Source organism: Aquila chrysaetos, chromosome 2 (genome assembly GCF_900496995.4).
Source record: "Aquila chrysaetos chrysaetos chromosome 2, bAquChr1.4, whole genome shotgun sequence".
Taxonomy (NCBI): domain Eukaryota; kingdom Metazoa; phylum Chordata; class Aves; order Accipitriformes; family Accipitridae; genus Aquila; species Aquila chrysaetos.
In genome coordinates, this window is record NC_044005.1 from 1,512,635 (window position 1) to 1,532,968 (window position 20,334).

At 38.7% G+C, this 20,334-nt stretch overlaps 1 protein-coding gene across 3 annotated transcripts in view; it reads left to right on the forward strand.

Annotated features, from left to right (window-relative positions):
• FANCM (FA complementation group M) overlaps positions 1 to 20,334 on the forward strand; it is a 78,357-nt gene that overhangs the window by 20,966 nt on the left and 37,057 nt on the right. For 2 of the 3 annotated variants that reach the window (XM_030007380.1, XM_030007382.2), the window contains 6 exons: positions 8,179 to 8,310; positions 9,105 to 9,237; positions 11,084 to 11,212; positions 11,642 to 11,743; positions 16,389 to 16,582; positions 17,284 to 17,490. In XM_030007380.1, the coding sequence (XP_029863240.1) occupies positions 8,179 to 8,310; positions 9,105 to 9,237; positions 11,084 to 11,212; positions 11,642 to 11,743; positions 16,389 to 16,582; positions 17,284 to 17,490 (897 nt within the window). Of the gene's footprint in view, positions 96 to 8,178; positions 8,311 to 9,104; positions 9,238 to 11,083; positions 11,213 to 11,641; positions 11,744 to 16,388; positions 16,583 to 17,283; positions 17,491 to 20,334 lie in introns of all 3 variants that reach the window. The other variant, XM_030007384.1, reaches the window with a different exon arrangement.

A 20,334-nucleotide genomic window follows, 5' to 3' on the forward strand; every position in this document is an offset into this window, starting at 1 on the left:
AACCGGCGGTACTTTGCTAGCAGTCCTGATGCGCTGTAGCTTCACCCGGCCCTGTAGGATGCAAGCAGTATAGGTTTTAAAGAAGTTTGTGTTTCGTATGTCTTCTCGCTGTTAACTTGGGCTCTCTTTCCCAGCTATTCTCTTCATCATCTTTTTTCCCCACTGCTCTTCGTGTCCTGTTAGTCCTTCTTCATTGTGACTCTCTTTTAATATTTTCAAACCGTGCTTGAAAGGCAGATCTTTCATTTTATTCAGGGGTGTCTGCAAGGTCATTCCAAAGTGGCTCCAGTTCGGAGTGCAAAAGCCATGGCTCATTTTGTTATTGAAAGTCCAGCTTTGGAAGTTGACAGCTGCACAATTTTGCCATTGCTGAGGCAAGCCTTTATGAGAAAGGTAGATGAGCAGACCTGTTATGGGGATGGCTATGACAATTAAAGCAGGATCTGAATTTGAGTCAGGGGTCTGTGTGGAGCATATTTTTCTACTTGTAGTTGTCTCTCATTCCAACTTTAATGTGAAATAAGCATTGTGGTCCTTTTTGCACGGGCAGGAAAGGGGAACCTCTGGGCTTTTAGAATTTTAGAAAAATAGCAAAGTAGTCCTCTCCCATACACTGTTGAGATGTTTGCAGGAAGAGACCAAAGGTTGGGGATATAACTGTTGACTCTGTGATGTGATGCTTAATTCCCTGCCCCCCCCCACCCCTTCCTTTTTTTTATGATCAGTATCTTTCTCTCAGGCTCAGCTTTGGTTACCTAACCCAGGGGCCGATCTTGGTGTGACAATGAAGTATTAATTGCCTTAGAAACCAGAGACGTGCAAGTCCTGACTGTGTACTTCTGACACTACAGACTGAAATCCTGCTGTTCCTATTGAGTGTTTCTGTAGAAGCTGACCAGCCAAGGACTGTTGTTTCTTGGAGAATTTGCAAATGGAAGAACAACTGCCAGTGGGAATGTCCTGAGAGAACAGTTCTTTCCTAGTGAATTTAGCATATGGGGTTTTGGGTTTTTTTTTGTTTTTGTTTTTTTGTTTTGTTTTGTTTTTTTCAGAAAAGTAGAATGCACTTGTTGCAGTAAGTGAAGCAGATAGTTCCACTGTGAGGATATTCGGCCTCTTAGTTGTGGACATCAGCATCACAGACTCTTCTCTGATCTGAAATTCACTGAGAAGGCAAATCCTTGACAAATGTAGGAGATGATGTTTGCTTAAGTGTTTGGTTGTCTGATGATTTGATTTCATGGTCAACTACCTAGTGTACAGAACCTCAAGTTTCATTGAAAATGTGCTGAAACGGACTGTATTTTGGGGCAGTTATCAGATCTTCCTCGCAAAGGTGCTATTGAACTTTTTGTGGGGCAGCTACACTGCTGTGGGTAGGTACCTTGAAGTAAGGCACATGAATCGATCCACATCACAGGTAGTGTCTTAAATTACATTTTAGTGCAGTACAAACACTGACTGCAGTTTTGTGGGTAAGGAATTTTCCATGTGATTTTGGAACTTGGATTATTACTACCAAGTGGGGGCATCCTGGCTCTTGGAGATTTCTTCCAGGAAACCATTATTCTTGAGAAGAGCTGACTTTTTGAGGCAATGTGTAGAGGCTCTTCCTCTGCCTATCCTGCGTAAGTAATTCTGACACTTTCTCACAGAAAACAGTCCCAACTCTTTTGTTCAAGACTTAATTATGAGAATAAATGGTTGCTCAAATGAAATTACTCTGTTTAAAGGATTGCTAAGCGTTGTTGCTGGAGATGGGGGGCGGAACCAACAACCAGAAAAATTGTCTAAAATCACAGCTAAATTTCTCTGTGAGAAATGCCACTGAGTATTGACTGGCTGCCTGTGAGAAAGAGGCTGGTAGGAGCTTAAGATCCTATTTTAAAGATCCACCTGCACAAATTACTGCATGTGTATTTTATTTGTCTTTGGTTTGTTATGTGCTTAGTAATTAGATACAAAGGGCTACATTTGATAGAGTACTGAAGATGTATCATGGTCTGTGTCTAGACGCTGCTATGAGCTGAGATAATAGAGTATCTGATTGCTACTAGAGTTGAACAAAGCTGATTTTTGTTGTATTTGGTTTTTTTCCCCCCAACTTGTTCACTTTGGGTGTGACTGTTGGCTAATGAACAGTCACTCTTGAGATAATAGGGTTTTGGTAGTACTGTATTCTTGGTGCTTTCCTGGCAGGTTGTATCTCTGAATGTAAAAGAAAAACAAATGTTCAGCCTTGCAAACTGAGGATATGAAACATCCTCAGTAGGATGCTTCTTTTGGTCCCGTGGCAAAGTGATGACATTTACTGAATGGCAGATTATATAGAAAAGCCACTTCTCTCTTATAAGTTCTCAAGTAAAAGAGTAAAAATGTTCTCAGTGAAATTAATTGAAAAGTAAAAACTGTAGGCCTTCTTTTTTTTTTTGTAACTTTTAAGAAATGAAAAATGCTGTAATAGGAGAAAAACAAGATGTTAGAAGAGGACAAACTATTCTATCTTTTTGGTGAATACTAGTTATCAGGGAGGAAGGGTATATGTTCAATGTGTAACAGATCCCTGGAGAGTGGGAAGACTGTGAAGTGTCTGAATGAGTTAATATAAACTTGACAACAAAACTTTCAGAGGCACCAAGATCATTACTAGGTTGATCAGTATTGGTTTTGGAGAATTATAAGATCAGCTTAAAAACACTGTACCCTGCTGTGTCCCTGTTGCTTTATTTTCAGTATTGGAAAGGTAAGAAAATGTCAGTAGAAAGCTTGCACAAAATAACACTTTTCTCTCTCGTGTTTAGAGTTTGTTTGTCACGACTCTGAAGTTTTATAGGGAGAATAACTAAAACTGAGCACTAGTCATAGCTCCAAATGCCTTTCTCAGTTGCCTTCTCTGTCATAAACCCACATTCTTTTCTGTTAATAATTGTCCTCCTTCCCTTCTTTGATGTACTACATTATGATTTGAGAGGCTTCATCAAATGTTACAATAAACTGTTCTCACTCTGTACATAAACTTTATGTACTCCGTGTGCCTGAAAAGTTTCTTTACAGTCAGGTAGAGGATATGTGTAAGCTGCCCTAGCTCATCCGTGAGACGTGCTCCTATGGCCACAAGGCTGTCCGGTTCTCTGATCACCACTGGACTTCACGACCCTGAGTACTTTCTTTTTTGATGGAGTCTAAAGACTCAGTCACTCAACCTGGAGTTACAGTTGGCGGACACTAAACATGGTTTGTTCCTGGGATGTCCTCCTGAAAGTTACTTTTAGGAATGTTAGGTTACTGCACTGACACTTCTCAAGGTAGCACACTTTGTGAAACCCAAACCTTTCTAGTTTCAGCCCTAAAACAAAGCAATGAACGCTCTAGATCTTCATCTAACCTTCACTGGAGCTGCTGCTCCCTAGAGCTGTAGAAGGACTTGATTGATTTCATACCTTCCTGCAAAATCGGTTTGCTCTCCCCCAGGACAGTATGATCACAACTCTATTGTGAAGACTTGTGATAAATACACCTTCTAAGCTGGCTTTCCAGCTGTGGGTGGTGGGCCCAGAGCCTGGAATAAGTCTCTTCTTTCCCTTTCTTGTCTTCCTTCACTCTCTTTCTTGAAGCTTTGAAAATCTGGAGCAGACAGCAGGAGCAGCGTGATGTCCATGTGGTGCATGACCACAACAAAAATCTGGATTTGTGTTCTGGAGGTGCTTGTGCTACTTCCCTGCTCCTGGCTGTAGTGGTCCCTTGTTAAGGCAGACCAGTGTGTCAGTGGGGCACGTTAACATTCCTGCACAGCTCTAGGTGTGACATTACCTCACCGACAGCCAACGTAGTCTCATTTTCTTGCACACCAATTCTGCATCTGCCCCAGCATGTTTGGAAGGGGTCTGTGGCATGTTGGGCATTGAAAATGCTGGAGCTGGCTGAGTTGGGAGAGCAGGGGAAGGAGATGAAGGGAGATGGCAGCTCTATTTAAGGGCAGTGTGACTGTATAAACCTGGTCAGGTCTGTCAGTTGAGGCTGGGAGCTTCCTGGCACTTCACCTTTCCTGTGGATAGAAGTGGACCTTTCGAGTTTTTGTTTTGTGAAGATACAGTCTACTTAGTGGCTGGTTTCTCTCAAACCCTGCCTTCTATACTCTGAAAGAAATGCACTACAAACAGTTATTTATGTGTGGCAGATTTCTTGTTTTTCTTTGGTAAAGAATGCTTGCAAATCCGCAGTAAAATAATTAGGCCAGGTCATCTGTTTAGAGCCTTTGTTTTATATTGTGCCAAGAGAAAACAGGTTAATAGCAGGTTTTAGTGAGGTGTAGCTGAAATAGTAACGGTTCTTTGCCTTGCCAGTTCTGCTTGTAATACACATGGTAGTCCTTTGTAGCTCCAAATGGCAGATCTTAAGCTAACCTCAGGTACAAGCTTCAAAAAAATCAGTGTGATTTGCTGCAGAAGATACCTCGTTCAGCAAAAACCTTTATGCTCATGGCAAGTTTAGTGCACTATGGGATAGCTTTACCAGTTGTCTTTTATGTATTGGTAGTAAATCTGTCACCTTTTTGAACTCAATTTAGTTAGCTAGAAAAAGCCATGAGTTCTAATAAGCAATTACTTTAAATTAATTCTACAGTTCTGTTTTTTAATGGGTAACATAACACTTAAATGTTTTGGAAAGATTGAGAAGACTTCCCAGAAGTATTATCTTTTTAATTAAAAATAAAGGTATGGAAGCAAGATAAATGTAATCACTCTGAGTAGTGCTTGTTTCTGTATCTCTTCTAAGTAGGTTATGTTTACTGTTCCTTATTAGTTTTGAAGCTCCAGGTGACTGGATCCTGCTGTCTTTCATAATAGTCTTCCTTGGTTTGTTTTGCAGAAGCTGATTAAATCAGACAGGGGTGTACATTGAGCAAACAGTGACAAAATAATTTTCTTACATGTTATAAAGTAGGTCAAGGGATGAGACATAAAAGTACATGTAATGGAAATTTCTTTTTAAAAAAAAAGCTATGCAACAAGTATAGGAGATAATAAACCACTGCTGAAATACTATACTTGCATGGGCATTACTTTTTCATTAAAACATGAATTTCTTTCCTAGAGAAACATGTTTGTGTTCAGAGAGTGACTCCATTTCCACTATTTGAGACATAGTTTAAGCTTGATCTTCAGCATTTCCAGTGTCCTCATGTCCAGCTGTTTAGGGTTTAATAGGAAGGTAAAATGCTATTTCAGTGGTATCCCATTAAAATAAAAAGCACTGAGTTATCCCTTGCATGGTTGACATTTTTAATTTATATTTTTTTTTAGACACTTCTTTTTATAAGCTGGCACAGACATTTCTGTCTCTGTCCTTTTAAAGTGACTTGTCAGATACAGGCCAGATCTAAAAATGACATAACAATAACAAACTGTTTGGTAAAAGACAAAGTTTTGAATTTTAAATGCTTAAAAGTAAACCAAATATGAGAAATTAATTTCTTGTGCATTTAGACTTCCAAGTGGCTTGGTGAATGTTTGACTGTATTTTAAGAAAAGATCATTTGATTTCCTTCCTCCCTCTTTCCTCCAGAAATTCCTAGCAATATTGTGGTTTCCAATTGGTGTTTGGTGGTTGTTAGTGGTTTATTTGGACTAATTAATCCATTAGTTTTAATTAGAAGGAATGATTCGTGATGGAGTCGCTTTACTTTGCTTGGGGAGCCGTGTGAGGCAGTGTCCCTGTCTGCCTGTATCATAGAATCACAGAACGGTTTGGGTTGGAAGAGACCTTAAAGATCATCCAGTTCCAACCCCCTGCCATGGGCAGGGACACCTTCCACCAGGCCAGGTTGCCCAAAGCCCCATCCAGCCTGGCCTTGGACACTGCCAGGGATGGGGCATCCACAACCTCTCTGGGAAACCTGTTTTGTGCCTCGCCACCCTCACAGTGAAGAGCTTCTTCCTTACATCTAATCTAAATCTACCCTCTTTCAGTTTAAAGCCATTACCCCTTGTCCTACCACTACATGCCCTTGCCCTTGTAAAAAGTCCCTCTCTGGCTTTCTTGTAGGCCCCTTTAGGTACTTTACCTGCAGGTCAAGGCAAACCTGAAGACAGGGGTTTGAAGTGCCTGGGGGCTCTGTGGCCGCAGATGGATGTTCAGTCCACAGAGCTGGTCTGACATCAACTCCCGCAAAAGACGTGAGCAGGCAGTCCTCCTCACCACCATCCTGCCTCCGGAGCTGGTCCCAGAGGCCTCCTAGCTGCTCCTGTGGGCATCGCCCGTTTCCCTTCCAGACGGGAGCGGATCAGCCAAGCTGGGTTCCTGTGATCAAAAGCAGCAAGCTGCCTGAGGCGTGGTATCCCAGTCTGAAGGCCCAGACTAGGGAAGAGGAGGACCCTAAGATGCACCAAAGCATTCAGAATTTAGGCTTTGTTTCTATTATTTCTCAAAAGCCTTTATCTGTTATAATCTGCTTAGCCTCCTGACTCCAGCTAGCTGTTTTTGAAAGACCTGCAGGCAAGGAGTGGGCAGTGTGGAAATTCCCCAGCACATTGTTTCCCCAGTTTGGCTGGTGCTTTCACAAGTTTTCCTTCACCCTTCCAAAGTTCTCTTTGCATTTTTGATTCTTTGGGGGATTAATGCCTCTGTAGTTGACAATGGCAATTATTCCCATCCCTTTTCTCAGGATTTGTCACTTAATGCCACATAGGCACTGTACACAGAGTAAGAAGCTAAAGGAATACCAAAGTATAAAGATAATCAAAACAAGCTGAGAAAAGTTGTTAAACTAAGCTGCCAGTGCCTTGACAGGGTATGAGTAGAGTGTGCTGTTAATAATACTTATGCATCCTAACAGGCTCTAAAAACCCAGCATACACTACAGGTGTGAAGAGGACAAATGGAGTGTTGTTACTTAGTGCATAAACATGCACTGTGCTTTTACAGTTGACTTTCTTTTCCTGTTAGGGCATTTTGTCTTCACAAACTGAAGACTTAGATCAGTATTGTTTGAGGCCTGAAAGTTAGACCTGTTTTTATTGGTTCAGTTGGATTTGATTTTCAGTGGGCTGAAAGAACAGCAGTAAAGGCATTAGGCTTTTGTTATGCTATAGCGTTCTCGGTGCAGTTCAGCTGAACTGCTGTTAAAATGCCTAGAAAACTTGGGAAACACTGGATGCGTGTAAGCAGCTATTGGGAACTATCTGCTATCAAACTAAGTCAAGGCTGCCTTTGGAGAAGCTTGTTATTGTGCACTAAGATGTTTTTGGTGCTACTAGCCAAGTGGGCCAACAGATTGTAAGTAATTTTTATAGAACAAATCTGATTACTCCAATTATTACAGAGTTAGCGCTCATGCAAAGCTAAGTCTGTGAAAAAAATCACGACCACCTAAGGCTGAGAAACAAAGAGGAAAAACAGGATTAAGATGAATTAGTGCAGGTCAGTTCCCTTGTTTCACCAAAGTGGAAAGCAGGTACATGTGATGCATAAAAACAAATTGTCTTTTGGCGTGGCTTCCGAAGGAAATGGGGCACGTTGCTGGGATGGGCCCATCTGCTGGATGCTCATTCCTCTCTGCTCACATCTCCCAACTCCCATCCCTTCCACACACAAGTTTCCAACCTGTTGGCTAGTCTTCTGTCTGTGGTAATTTAGAGTTCTCAAAGCTGAATACAAGTTTTCCTGAGACTAAAATGCCATTGAAGTTAGGGTTACCATTAAGAGAGGGAGCTGCAGCATGAGTTCAGTAGCTGGTTACCCATCCCATTTCGTTTCCTCTCTGCTCAGTCAGTACTTGTGCGATTAAAAAAGCACAGTGTGCGTTTCCACTTAGTTATTTGATGGGTATGGGTTAATCTTGGGGCAGGAGGGTGTTTGTCTGTAGGGTGGTGGGCACAAATCTTCAGGGAACCAAGTTGTAAAAATTCTGCAGGTTTTAGAAAAAATTTTGTAAATTAGCCTAGAAACATTCTGATAATGGAGAACCTTTCGGTGAGGGAGAGCACAAGCTTGTCATCTGGTACAGTAACAAATTATTTGGAAATCAGTACAGTTTGTTTTGAAAAATGCTATGTTTCAAATAAAATAAATGAGCTGCTTATGTTCTGTTGTGCAAGATCTGTAAAAATAAAACTACTTCAAAGGGCTAAATACACATACCTTCATGTCTTTTTTTATACTTCTGTGTTTTCTTTGCAGGTGCTAGAAACATTTGCTGGACGCCTGATTAAAATAGGAGTTTTAGCAAGGCGGGATATTCCCAGCCTTACAAAGTACCAGATAATTCTAGCAAGAGACCAATATAGAAAAAACCCTTCTTCACAAAATGGGGTAAATGTCTGTATGTATTTCACTTTATTGAAGTAGTGAATAAATAATAATATACCATAGCATACAAAGTTTCCTGATACGTTTTATGTTAGATTTCCTTTGTAACAATTCTATTTTTAGCCTTGGAATGAAATAAGCCTACTTGTTCCACATTTCTTGTTGCTAATATAGGAAAGTTAAGGAAAAGATGAAGAACTCCATTTCCAAACTGAAATTGGTTTGAGAACTTAGATTGTAATTACTGACTGCCGAGTTTACACTTTTCCCTCAAAACTACATTAGTGTTCCTATTTTTCTGTAAATTGTCGTGGAATGTTCAAATTTTGCAAACTTAAAAAAGAATATTACTTAAAAAAGAAAAAAAAAAAAGACTCTGTCACTTAAAAAGAACAATGGGAAATACACTTCATAGTAGGCAAGCCAACTTTCCTGACTTAAATTTTGTAGCTCAGGTAGACGTGCCAGAAATCTGTTGTTTTGCCAAACACTGATGGATAGTTCAGCTGTCAGATTTTGAGTGTTGCTGCATCAGAAAGTAATGAGCTAATCCTGGAGGATAATACAGGTATTTTGGAGATCATTTTGGAGGTGAAAAGAGATTGCCTTCATTGATCATTAAGAATTGTGTAACCTGTTTCCTGAAGGTTTTGATAGACAGACTACTCACTGTGCATTAGTTTGTGCTTTGGCTCTATTTCTCAGACGTCAATCTTATCTTTGTCAGAAGAATTGCATTATGATTCTGCTGCTTATCCACTTCCTAATTTAATGATGAGTTTGTTTTGTTTTCGCAGGGAATACATCAAGGCATAATTGAAGGAGATTTTGCACTTTGTATCAGTTTATATCATGGTTATGAGCTGCTGCTGCAAATGGGAGTACGGTCATTATTTATCTACCTTTGTGGAATTATGGATGGTTCAAAAGGTGAAATGTCTTCAGAAATATCCTTCCTTTTGTCTCCACTCCTCCTCATCTAATTTACCCCATCTGTATGGCTAGTTTTGCACAAAACAGCTTATATAATGGATGGGTTGCAAATGTAATTGCTATTTTGTTCCCCTTCATCCCTATTGGAAATATGTTAGCACAATGTTAAAGATAGAGTATATTTGGGAAAGCAAATAAGGCACAAAGAGAGCTCAGAGTAAGTGGCACTAATATCTCTGGAGAGACAGAGAATAACCATTAAACAATTTAAACTGAGAAATCATTTGGTCTTGTAAAGCAATTCCTCCCACCATAGCAAAACTCATGTGCATGAGTTTTAAGCATCAGATTTAGACACATCACACTAGAAGTTCTATTCCAGCTGTGCAACATCTTCCATGCTCACTAAGCAAAGTATAAAGTTGTTATTGAGTTTCTCTGTACCTCTTCTCATTTGAGAAAATGAGAGGATGAGAACTGTGCACACTATTCCAGATGTGGATACAGCATGAATTCATACAGTGATGCAATAATGTTTTCTGGTCTGGTCTCAGTTTATTATCTAATTCTATCACTGATTATTGTGAGTCTTCTGCAACTCTCTGCAGTCATTTTTAGACCTGTTGGGTAGTCCCTGCTATCTGGAAGACCTGGTTTGGCACTGACATCTTTTTTTGAGGGGACAAATTTCAACATAGCAATGTCAGTCCAACTGCAAATTTCTTTTAAACACTGGATGTGGGAGGGGAAGGCTCCAGCTGTTCAGATTACCCCATGGTGTGGTTCTCGGGTTTCCTGCTTCGTTTTGGTTTACACTTAGCTGTGTCACTGTGTGGTAACTTACAAAAGCTAGTTCGCCTACAGCACTGCTTAATTAAAATGACACTGCTTCGTCCTACATCTGAATCAAAAATGTACAGTGCATGCTTCATGTTATAGAGTATCTATAGAATATATTTTTAGAGTATGCATGTGCTAATAATTGCTCATTAATTTCGTGCTTTTGACATTTTTACAATTTATTACTTTAGCGTGTGCAGATTTTTACATTTCTGATGGTATAGTGCTGTTAGACCTAGTCACTGGAGAGCATTTAATGTATTCCCTAGTTTCTCAGATTCCTTAAATCCCTCTCTGCTATTGAAAAATGACTGATGGAAAATAGTTCTAATAAATAGCTCTTCTGTACTGGTGTTCTGGTAAGTTTGGTTTCTGGTTTGAGTAGAACAAAATTCTTTTCAACATTGACATAAAATCATTCAAGAAACTTCTTAATTTTAGCTTTTAGTCTAGGTTCCCTTCTCTTTGAGTAACGGGCAGCATTTCATAGAATCCCAGACTCATAGGATGGTTTGGGTTGGAAGGGACCTTTCAAGACCATCTAGTCCACCCGCCCCTGCAATAAGCAGGGACATCTTCAATTAGATCAGATTGTTCAAAGCCCCATCCAACCTGACCTTGAACACTTCCTGTGATGGGGTGTCTGTGACTTCTCTGGGCAACCTGTTCCAGTGGTCTCACCACTCTCATTGTTTTTGGATTGAATGGCTTTTGGTGGTAAATGATTGATGTAAAACTTTTTCGTTTACCCACAGGACCAGGCTTCTGTCTACACATGTGTTTTTCATGTTTAAATTCATGTTTTCATGTTTAAATTCCATAATGACATCTTCCCTGAAAAAATACTGATGCCAAACAATGTTTATTACATTTCCTAAAGCTAGCATGTATCTTGTAGCTCTTGAAAGGAGCTTGCTACTTCTGAGAAAACTTGTCTTTTGGATAGCAAAAATTATATTCACTCCAGAGATTAAATACTAAGGTATTTCAACTTTTTACAAAGGGTTAACCCGTACGAAGAATGAACTTGGTCGTAATGAGGACTTCATGAAGCTATATCAGCAGCTTAGAGACATGTTTTCAGACACATCTCTGGCTTCACTGAATGGAAATGTTTACAAGAGTAAAACAGGTAAATATTTCCCTTTTATGGACAGAATATTTACTTTCTGTTTAAATGAAACAGTAGATAGCTCTACATAGTTTGTAGATGCAGGAAGTTATTCATTGTGATACACTCGGCTAGTATTCTTTATGCCAGATTTTTTTCCCCAGACTCTTATCTTATCTATCTATCTATCTCTAGGTGGTTAAGTTTTTAATTTGATTTAAAATGGAAGGTTAAAATATTACTGTTTGACTATATATCTTTTACAGTGTGACAGTAACATCACTTGCTCAAAAACTGGGTTTAACAAATGTGCTTCTGGAAGTAATTTACTAGGTGAATTAGGTGTTTAGGTGAATACAATTAGAACTAGTGTCAGGAATTTGTATGTCTGACTTGGAGAATTAATTTTTGTTTTTACTTACATCTTTAATTGCTTTATTTCCTTTTCAGTGTTTGAAAATAAAAAGGAATTTATCTACAGCCATCCAAAACTAAGGAAATTGGAGGAAATTGTAATAGAACACTTCAAATCCGGGAAGAAGGGATGTTCTGGTAAGTACTAACAACTCAAAAGAAAAAGTATCTGAACAGTTGAACCCAAGGATGAAAACAAGTAATATCCTACTGATTAATTTCCTAATTTGTTCAAGTGCTTCTTTATTGTTTTGTATGTTTGTATCTCTTCTGTGTGGAAAAGTCCTCTTTAGAAGGACTATACCATAATATTTCTTTAAGAAAAAACATTCTGTAAGTTATCATTATTAATTTGACATAAACTGTTCTAACAGTTTAGTAAAACAGTGACAGTAAACTCATTCCTAGTGCTACTATATCTCTTGATCTTCATAGTCACAGAATTTGTTCTGGAAACCATCTCTCAGTGCAGTGCTACCATTACCTCCTGCAAAGTTATATGCAAAATATTTATGGAGCTTAAGGATAAAAGTTTTGATATCCAGCCTGTTGCGAAGAATGACAAACTCTGAGGCATCGATTTGAAGTTTAAAACCTTCAATTACATTCATCTTTCTCTCATTCTTTTTCATCTTGACTGAAAGGGAGAACAAAAATATGTCCTACAGTAGCATGAGATTAAGCAGCAAAATATTCTGAATCATTCAGACGTTTCTGGTTTTAGGAAGTTTCAGCTTCTTGATCCAGTTGTTGCTTTTTGGAATGATGACATTAGTAACAATTTTTTTTTTTGCAACTTCTTCACTTTTTTCCTTGTCTGTTTGGATCTTTGTGCTCTGTGAAGTTCGGATAATTTCTGAATTGCCATTCCATTTTGTGTTTTGGTTTTTTTTTTTTTTTATATTAGAGGCTTGATTCTCAGAATACACTTTAAGTGACTGCTACTTTCTAGTAGGCAACTTCAAGTTTCATCATGTCTGTTTTTGTTAGTTTGTAATATGTCTAAATGCATTTAATCAAATTACTTTTTTTCTCCTCCCTCCCTTCCATCCGCACTTCTCTCTGTCCTCCCTGCCTCCCTCCATGCCTCTGTCTTGTTTCCTGTAACACGTCTAAGCTATTGCCTTTTGTTTTCAAATTCTGTATTCTGTACTAGAGTTACTTTAAGTTTCATATTTAATATTCTTCCATCTTCTTTTGCATGGATTTTGCTGTCATATGAATCCCATTAGATATGTTTTTCCTTGCAATGTTGGTCAGACATGTCTGTTGAATATTAATTACCTGTTAGTAATATTAAGTGTTTTGATTTTGTTTTGTGTCTCTGTGTGTGTGAACTCGCAAGTGAGTAGGCATCAATTGTAAGTCTTTCCCATTATAAATACAAAATTACAGTAACCGTGCAAGAAGAAATATGTAATCTTTTATAGCATAATTGGTGAGTTATGGTAGAATATCTAGTCATATCTTGAGTTAGCTATGGACTTCTTTCCTCCTTATCCCTGGAACCTCCTTTATCCTCGTGACTAACACGCAAGGCAAGGCCATGGGGGGGAATATAAAGCAGTGTCCTGAACACAGTTCTTCTCTAGATGCATATAGTCAAATTGAAAACAAGTACAAACAACAGGTCCTGAAATCTTTGTGTATAAAGCAAGGCCAGAAAGCACTTCACAATTTGCAGTCTGATCACAAAGTTGCAGGCATTCTAGTAACTTAGGGAATGTAGTAAGCTCCAGATTGTGTCTTCTAAGCTTATGCATCTCCAACCCAAATGCACTGGGCAGTTGATGGAAATAGTGAGACACTGTGATTTTATTTATTTGCCTTATTATTCACTGTGTCATAGTGCCTCTGATGACACCTTTTGAGCAATAACCCAAAACCTGTATTTCTACCCTTACTCCCTGTTTCTTGCAAGTAAACTCTACGTTCACACGTACACAAGCAGCTACACCCTAAATTCTGGTTTTGGACTCTGACTGAATAGAGTACACACCCGTGTCCTGATTTCTCACTCCTCCAGACAAGAATTTGTCATGAGTCTGTCAATAAAAACTTGGGTACTTATTAAGATTCCAGACATAATCGCATGTATCTTTGCTCCATCAGAAAGCTCTGAAATAAAAGCCTAAATCATTATGCGAGCAGTGGAAAATACATTCAGCATTTGTTTCAGGAACTCATGCAAGTGTGTATTATCTCTAGGGAAAAAAACCAGAAGCAAATAAACCTCCTGAACTTAACTCTGCTTTGTTCCAATTATGCATTACTGAACTACCCTAAATCATAATTTACTGTGTTCATGCCTGTGTAATTTTTAAAACGAATAACTTCTTCTGCAAAGCATTTTCCTTGAAAAGCCCTACATTTGAGACAGAAAAGGAGAGTATTAATAACCTGTCATTAGCCATATCAGGAACAACTCTAGCTCTTTTTCCTCCATTTGAAACGAAACCTCTCATATGAGAACTTGTGGGAGTAGTGCCAAGTTGCCTGTGCAAACTCTGAACATTTCTAACTAGTGATCAACCAGGTTAAGTTTGAGCTTCCTGACCACGTAGCTATTGCCCCTGCTTTGCAAAATGCACTTACCAGCAATTTGGATAAGTGCAAGATAACATTCTGGCCAGCCCTTAAGAAATGTTGGCTCAGCATAATGAGCTTCTCCCAGCTAATCTTCCATACCTGGATTACTTGTCAGATTGATTATGGGCTGCTAATGTCTTGAATTTTCTAAGTCTCGTTTTGGATAAGGTCAAGGAGGTAATGGCAGCAGTATAACATTTTTTACAGTACAGGGACAGATGCTACTGAGCATTACTGCTATTCAAGTCATGAGAATATGCTAAAAATAGATATAGAATAATGTTGTTCAGAATAAAGTTAGTGGAGGAGAATAATATGAACTCAGGTAAGTAAGATATATCCAACCTGCACTTATTCTGAAATATATAGTTTGTCGGTCTGCTCAGGATGGCAGATTATGTAGAACACATTGTATCAGTGTTGCAATTGTCTGGTTTCTAGCTAAAAATATTGAATCATATTCACATTGTGTTTCTAGGCCTTTGCTGGGGACTGGTTTCTGCAATTTACTGAAACAGTGCAGTAGAATATTATAGAATAATTTCGACTAGTTAGAAGGGACCTCTGGAGATCCTCTTGTCTAACCTCCTAACCTCCTCTCAGCCTCAAGAGTGAAATTTGTTTTGACCAGAGGTAGCCATCTTCATAATCTACCTGTGAATTCAGGGCTCATCTTAAAAACAAATGGCCAAGATGGTTAGCTTCAGTTTCTCCTTTTTGACTTAAGCTGCTGAAAGCATTTCTGCATGTAGATATGCACAACTGAAATTTCTGATAGCTGGTCAGGAAGATATATATATACTGATCTGTTACACTTAATGCTTTAACTTCAAGAAACAGCTTGATACTGGAATTACAGGCATAGCATGAAACTGTTGTCAAGCACCAACTGACTGTTCTTTGTATGTTCCAGGAAATAGCTTTTTACATGTTCAGTTTTGAGAATCTTAATTCCTTATCTAACATTTCTTTTAGTGAGATAAAGGTGCTTTGTGGAGAATTGTGTAAAAGAGGAGATCTTTATTCCTGGAAATCTATTTGATTTCATCTGAAGGGTATGTCTAGGTAATGCATGCAAGCTGTGCCAATTTCAGTTATTCATTATATCCTTTTAGGGATTCTCTTTTTTAACATACTAGGTTTTTACTTTGTAGCATGCAGTAATGGGCATGTTGGTTTAGTGTTTGGATAGGGTAAACAGCAGCTGACTGTTCAAGACTTGCATGTTGCTTAGATAGCTTTCGCTTGTGCTCATGAACGCAGATACCCTTATATGTTTGGAAAAAAAAAAAAAAGTTGAGTATCCAGAAGACGAAATCCATGATGGTATAACATAAGAAACATGGTTTTGGTCAAAGGCGCCTTGCTAAGAAACCGTGTATCAATGCAATTATTTTTCACTTTTCTTTGAAAAGGGAAAGGTTATCTTTGCTATTGAAATGAGAGATATAACCAGTTGTGATGACAGATCATTCAGAAGCAACAGATTATGCTATTAAGGGAAGGTTTTGCACATTTTGCTGTCATGAGGATCCTAAGCAGTAGAACTGGAGACAACTTGCTGCAATAAATCATAGAAAGTTGATATACATCTCTAATTTCACCACGCTGAATCCTAGACTAATGGTAACAGTGTTTTTTATTGCTGTGTATTACTAACCTCATCTGACACTGGGCATTTAAGTGGCAGATTTAGATGTCAGATTGTAGGCTCTTTGGAAGAAGGCATCTTAAACTTTATTTCAATACACTTGCCATCAAACCTGAGATTTTCAAAGTAACATTAGTAATGGTACCTCAGATAGAATACATTCTTCCCACAGTTGGTGTAAATTCTCCAAAATTAGAATACTGCTTTGATTCCAAAGAGGAATTGTTTGAGCAGGTATATCTTGGAACATTTTCCAGGAGGTTGGTCTAAATAGGCTGAGAGGCTCCTAATTGTCAGTTTTCTCTACTGTTTGTTTGCTTATTTATTTATTCATTTACTTAGATTTTTTTTTTTTAAATGAAATTTTTTTTAAAGAAAAAGGTCTTTGAAAAAATCAAATGCAGTATACCTGGACAAAATCTTCCCATTAAGTGAGATGAGAGCTGTGAATGTATAGCTTGTGGGATGACCTCTCCTTTTTTATTGGTAGTTATTTTAAAATCATGCATAAAAATGCTCTTCTGGCTTTTTAAAATTAAATAGATCAAGTCACGACTGAAAGCACATCTGTGGACGCTGTGGATACCAGAGTGATGATCTTCTCATCATTTCGAGATAGCGTGCAAGAAATTGCAGAAATGCTTTCCCGGCTCCATCCAGTTGTTAGAGTAATGACATTTGTTGGCCACTCCACAGGAAAGAGCACAAAAGGCTTCACACAAAAGGAACAACTTGAGGTAAAGAAAAGATGAGATTTGTATTAGGAACTAGTGATAAAGAGTATTAATTGTGTAAATAACTACATGGGTGTCGATACAGGTTGTATGGCAGTGACTGAACTTTAAAGCATCATTAGTACATTCCTATGTAGTTCAATTGCTTTTAGAGCATCCAAAATTATACTCACTGAACAGAATGTAGTAGAAATATTTTATACATTTACATTTTATTAACAGCTGCTAACTTTTATGTATTTGAAAATCTGGGGAAATACTCAAATACTTGCTTTGGGGATTATTTTTTTTTTTTTTTTTCCTTGTAGGTAGAAAAAATAAGATATCTCCTTAAATTTTGATCTAACAAAGGTTAAACAAACAAACAAACGAAAAACCAAAAAACCCCCAAATGCTTCCCCCCCCCCCCAAAAAAAAAAATTAATTGCAAAGTTGGGAAGATCAATTTAGAAGAGTGCCATGGTTGGAGTCAGAATAAGGTGTGCTTTTTTTAACTTTGTTTCAGAACTGAAGAATTGTTATGTTGATGTTGATAACATTAGTGCATGGTATTTGATCACAATATAGTAGTTGACAAATTCAGAAAGTAGTTTTATGATATAAATTAATTTTTTCAACTTCTGTCTGAACCTAGAAAAACTGCAAAGTGTGTATAAGGGGCCTTCTGGCTAACCCGTTAAATCTAATTTTAATCATTTATTCAGGTGGTAAAACGCTTTCGTGAAGGTGGGTATAACACTCTGGTCTCTACCTGTGTTGGGGAAGAAGGCTTAGACATTGGAGAAGTTGATCTCATCATCTGCTTTGATGCTCAGAAAAGTCCAATTCGCCTCGTGCAGAGGATGGGTCGAACGGGGCGTAGGCGTCAAGGCAGGATCGTTGTCATCCTCGCCGAAGGGCGGGAGGAACGGGTGAGTATGTAGCTTTCTTCTCTCTGGCAAAACAAAGTGAGTTGTTTAGTCTGTTACAGGGAACTATACACTGTGCAATCCTGAGCACTCCTAGCAACATTTTAACTGCCCTACAGGAAAGTATAATAGCCCACAATATTCTAGAAATATGTGCCCTTTCTCAATGTGAAGGGCTTCAAGCCTTTGTTCTTAATAAGAGTTACTTTGTAGACGATAAACTGAAACTCAGAAAATACACGGGTTTTGACAAGGGTACAGAACAATGTGTGGAAGAGATAGGGATGAATCTCTGAGGGCGGGAGGACTGGAAGCATCTCACTCTGAATTGCTGACGACACTGTGCTTTCAGACAAGTGCTTAGTGGTAGCACACTTGCGTATGAGGTCTGAAGAGATCAGCTTAAGTGGAAATCTACTTTTGCTAAATTCCTGAACCTCAGCATTCAACTCGGAGTATAATTAATCATCTCTGAGTGCAGGCTGCCCCTTGGGAAACTAATGTACCAGTGGAAATCTAAGCCGTGATTTGTGAGCCAGGGGAACTGATCTTCAGCTGTACCTGCACTCTGCCCAGCTTCATCCGGCAGCCGCACCATTGCTAGGTCTGATCCAAGGAAGCTGGCGGGGCAGGGTTCAGGTAGGAGGAGGCAAGGGAGTCCCCACCGACATCACTTGTCGGTAAGATTGGTTGCAGAGTGACAGGAACCTGCATCTTTACAGTCTCATTGTGTAAGCCCTGTTTGAATGCAAGGCATTTTTAGGGTGCATCTCACTGTTCAGGCTGAAAATTGATTTTGTTCTTTGCTGGCTTTGTTTACTTGTGAGGTCGGTTTTGAGTTGGATCAGGTTTCATGACAGAGAAGTTCGAGATCTGTGTAAGCTAATTGTAAACCCAAAATTTCGGTATCTTGCTATTATTTCATTTATTCCGGTCAATGTTGTGCCTCTGGTTTAAATTTGTAGGTAGCAAGGATTTAATTCTAAATGAGGGTCCAAAGAATCCTGCCTGAGGAAAAAAGCTGCTTTGAAGGGATGAAATTTAAAAATTATAAAAGCGAATGGTATTTGTAAATAGATATTTTCTCATGCTGCTTATGAGGACTGGTTACTACTGAAAGCTCTGCTCTGTAATGGGATATTAAAATCGTCCCTTAAATTCCTTGTAGTTTCACTTAAGTAGTTGGATTACTGGGTTCTTCAGATTTTCTCAGAAATCTTTGAAGCAGAACCTTCCCCCAGGTGGGATAGTAATTTTATGTAATTTTGTTTGTTTGTTTTGAGATCATGAAATAAATTTAATTGCTGAACAATATTGCCTTTGGTTGGTTGGTTTTGCTTGGGTTTGTTGTGGTTTGGGGTTTTTTTTTGGGGGGGGTTGTTTTTTTTTGTTTGTTTGTTTTTGTTTGTTTGTTTGTTTGTTTTTTTTTTTTTTATTTAGTCTCCTTCCAGATCTGTTAATGTGGAGATTCTTCCCCATCACATAACTTGCAGCTAAGTAATTAAAGGTCTCATATTAATTTGTGGGAATTTGTTTTTCTTTTTTAAAAAAATCAAACCACTTCAAGTCAATTATAAACTTTTGAAGGAATTTTATTGGGAAAAATTGGTAAATGCAGGTCTGGAAATTTGACGTTTGACAGGAATTTCTGTTACAGAAGTGTTTATTACTCTGTTCCGGTCCTCACCTCCCCACATGTTTCCTCACCCAGTTCAGCTGTCCCACGTGGAAGTGCACTGCGTCTCAGCACCGCACTGCACGTCACATAGTTGCACCCTGCTAATGCCCTGGGTTCCCTGAGCATTCGGCTTACGAATCTTCCACCTTTCTAGTTTGGCCGTATTCCAAGATGTGCTGTGTTTTGATTTGGGTTTTTTAACGTCTTGTGACAGCTCAGCTGCATGTGCATCAGCCTGGAAGGGAGCCGTTAGCTGCAAATTTAAACTGGTACAAAGAGAAGGGCACAAGGGAGTTCACAGCCTCTCAGGCTCCTGTCAGGCCAAGCTGACACTCTCCGTGAAACAAAAGAAAAAACATACTGTCTCAGTAACAGCAAAGTAACAATTCTGTTAAGCAATGAATTCGGTAATACAAATTATTTTTTTCATATAAAGACCTTTTTGCCTGTTCTAGAATTAAAAGATATTTATTGGAATGCCTGAGGGACGGTATAATAAAGCCAGCCGTTAACCTCTTCCAGTTTTATTCAGAAAGCATCTTTTTGTGTCCATGTCCTCTAATCCTGGCTTCCAGAGATCATTTCTCTCAAAAGAACACAGCTGCCATACTCTCATACTCAGAGCACTTAGTCTGCCTAACTGGGCATGCTGTCTCCATCGGTGACCTGTCACGGAGACTTGGAGACGGGTATTAGGATAAGAAATACTCAGAGGGGGACCAGTTTCTTCTCTTACTTTGTCCATCTTTGTCTTGGTTTCTGTGTTGCACAATAAAAATGGAGTGTAATTAAAAGGACTTGGAGCATGTATGACATCAACAAATAATCTTATGCCTTTTTTTTGCTTGACCTCCTTTCTTTGTTTCTGATGTAATCTAATTTACATCACGCCTGTATCTATTGCAGATTGTAAATTCCCCCAGGCAAGGGCTGTGTTTCTTTTTCTCTCAAGTGCTGTGCCTACTTCTGATCTATTTAGAGTGTAAAAAGCTGTACATTGTTTTACATTTTGTATTGTTTGCAACTTAAAGAACAATCACTGTTCTTTGGTAGTTCCTTGCTTTTTGTCACATTTGCTGTAAATGTTTTACCTAGGCAGAAAGCGGTGATAATTCAAATTTAATTTGACTTAGATATTTTAGTATGGAAGCTCTTTAAAAAAGAAAAAA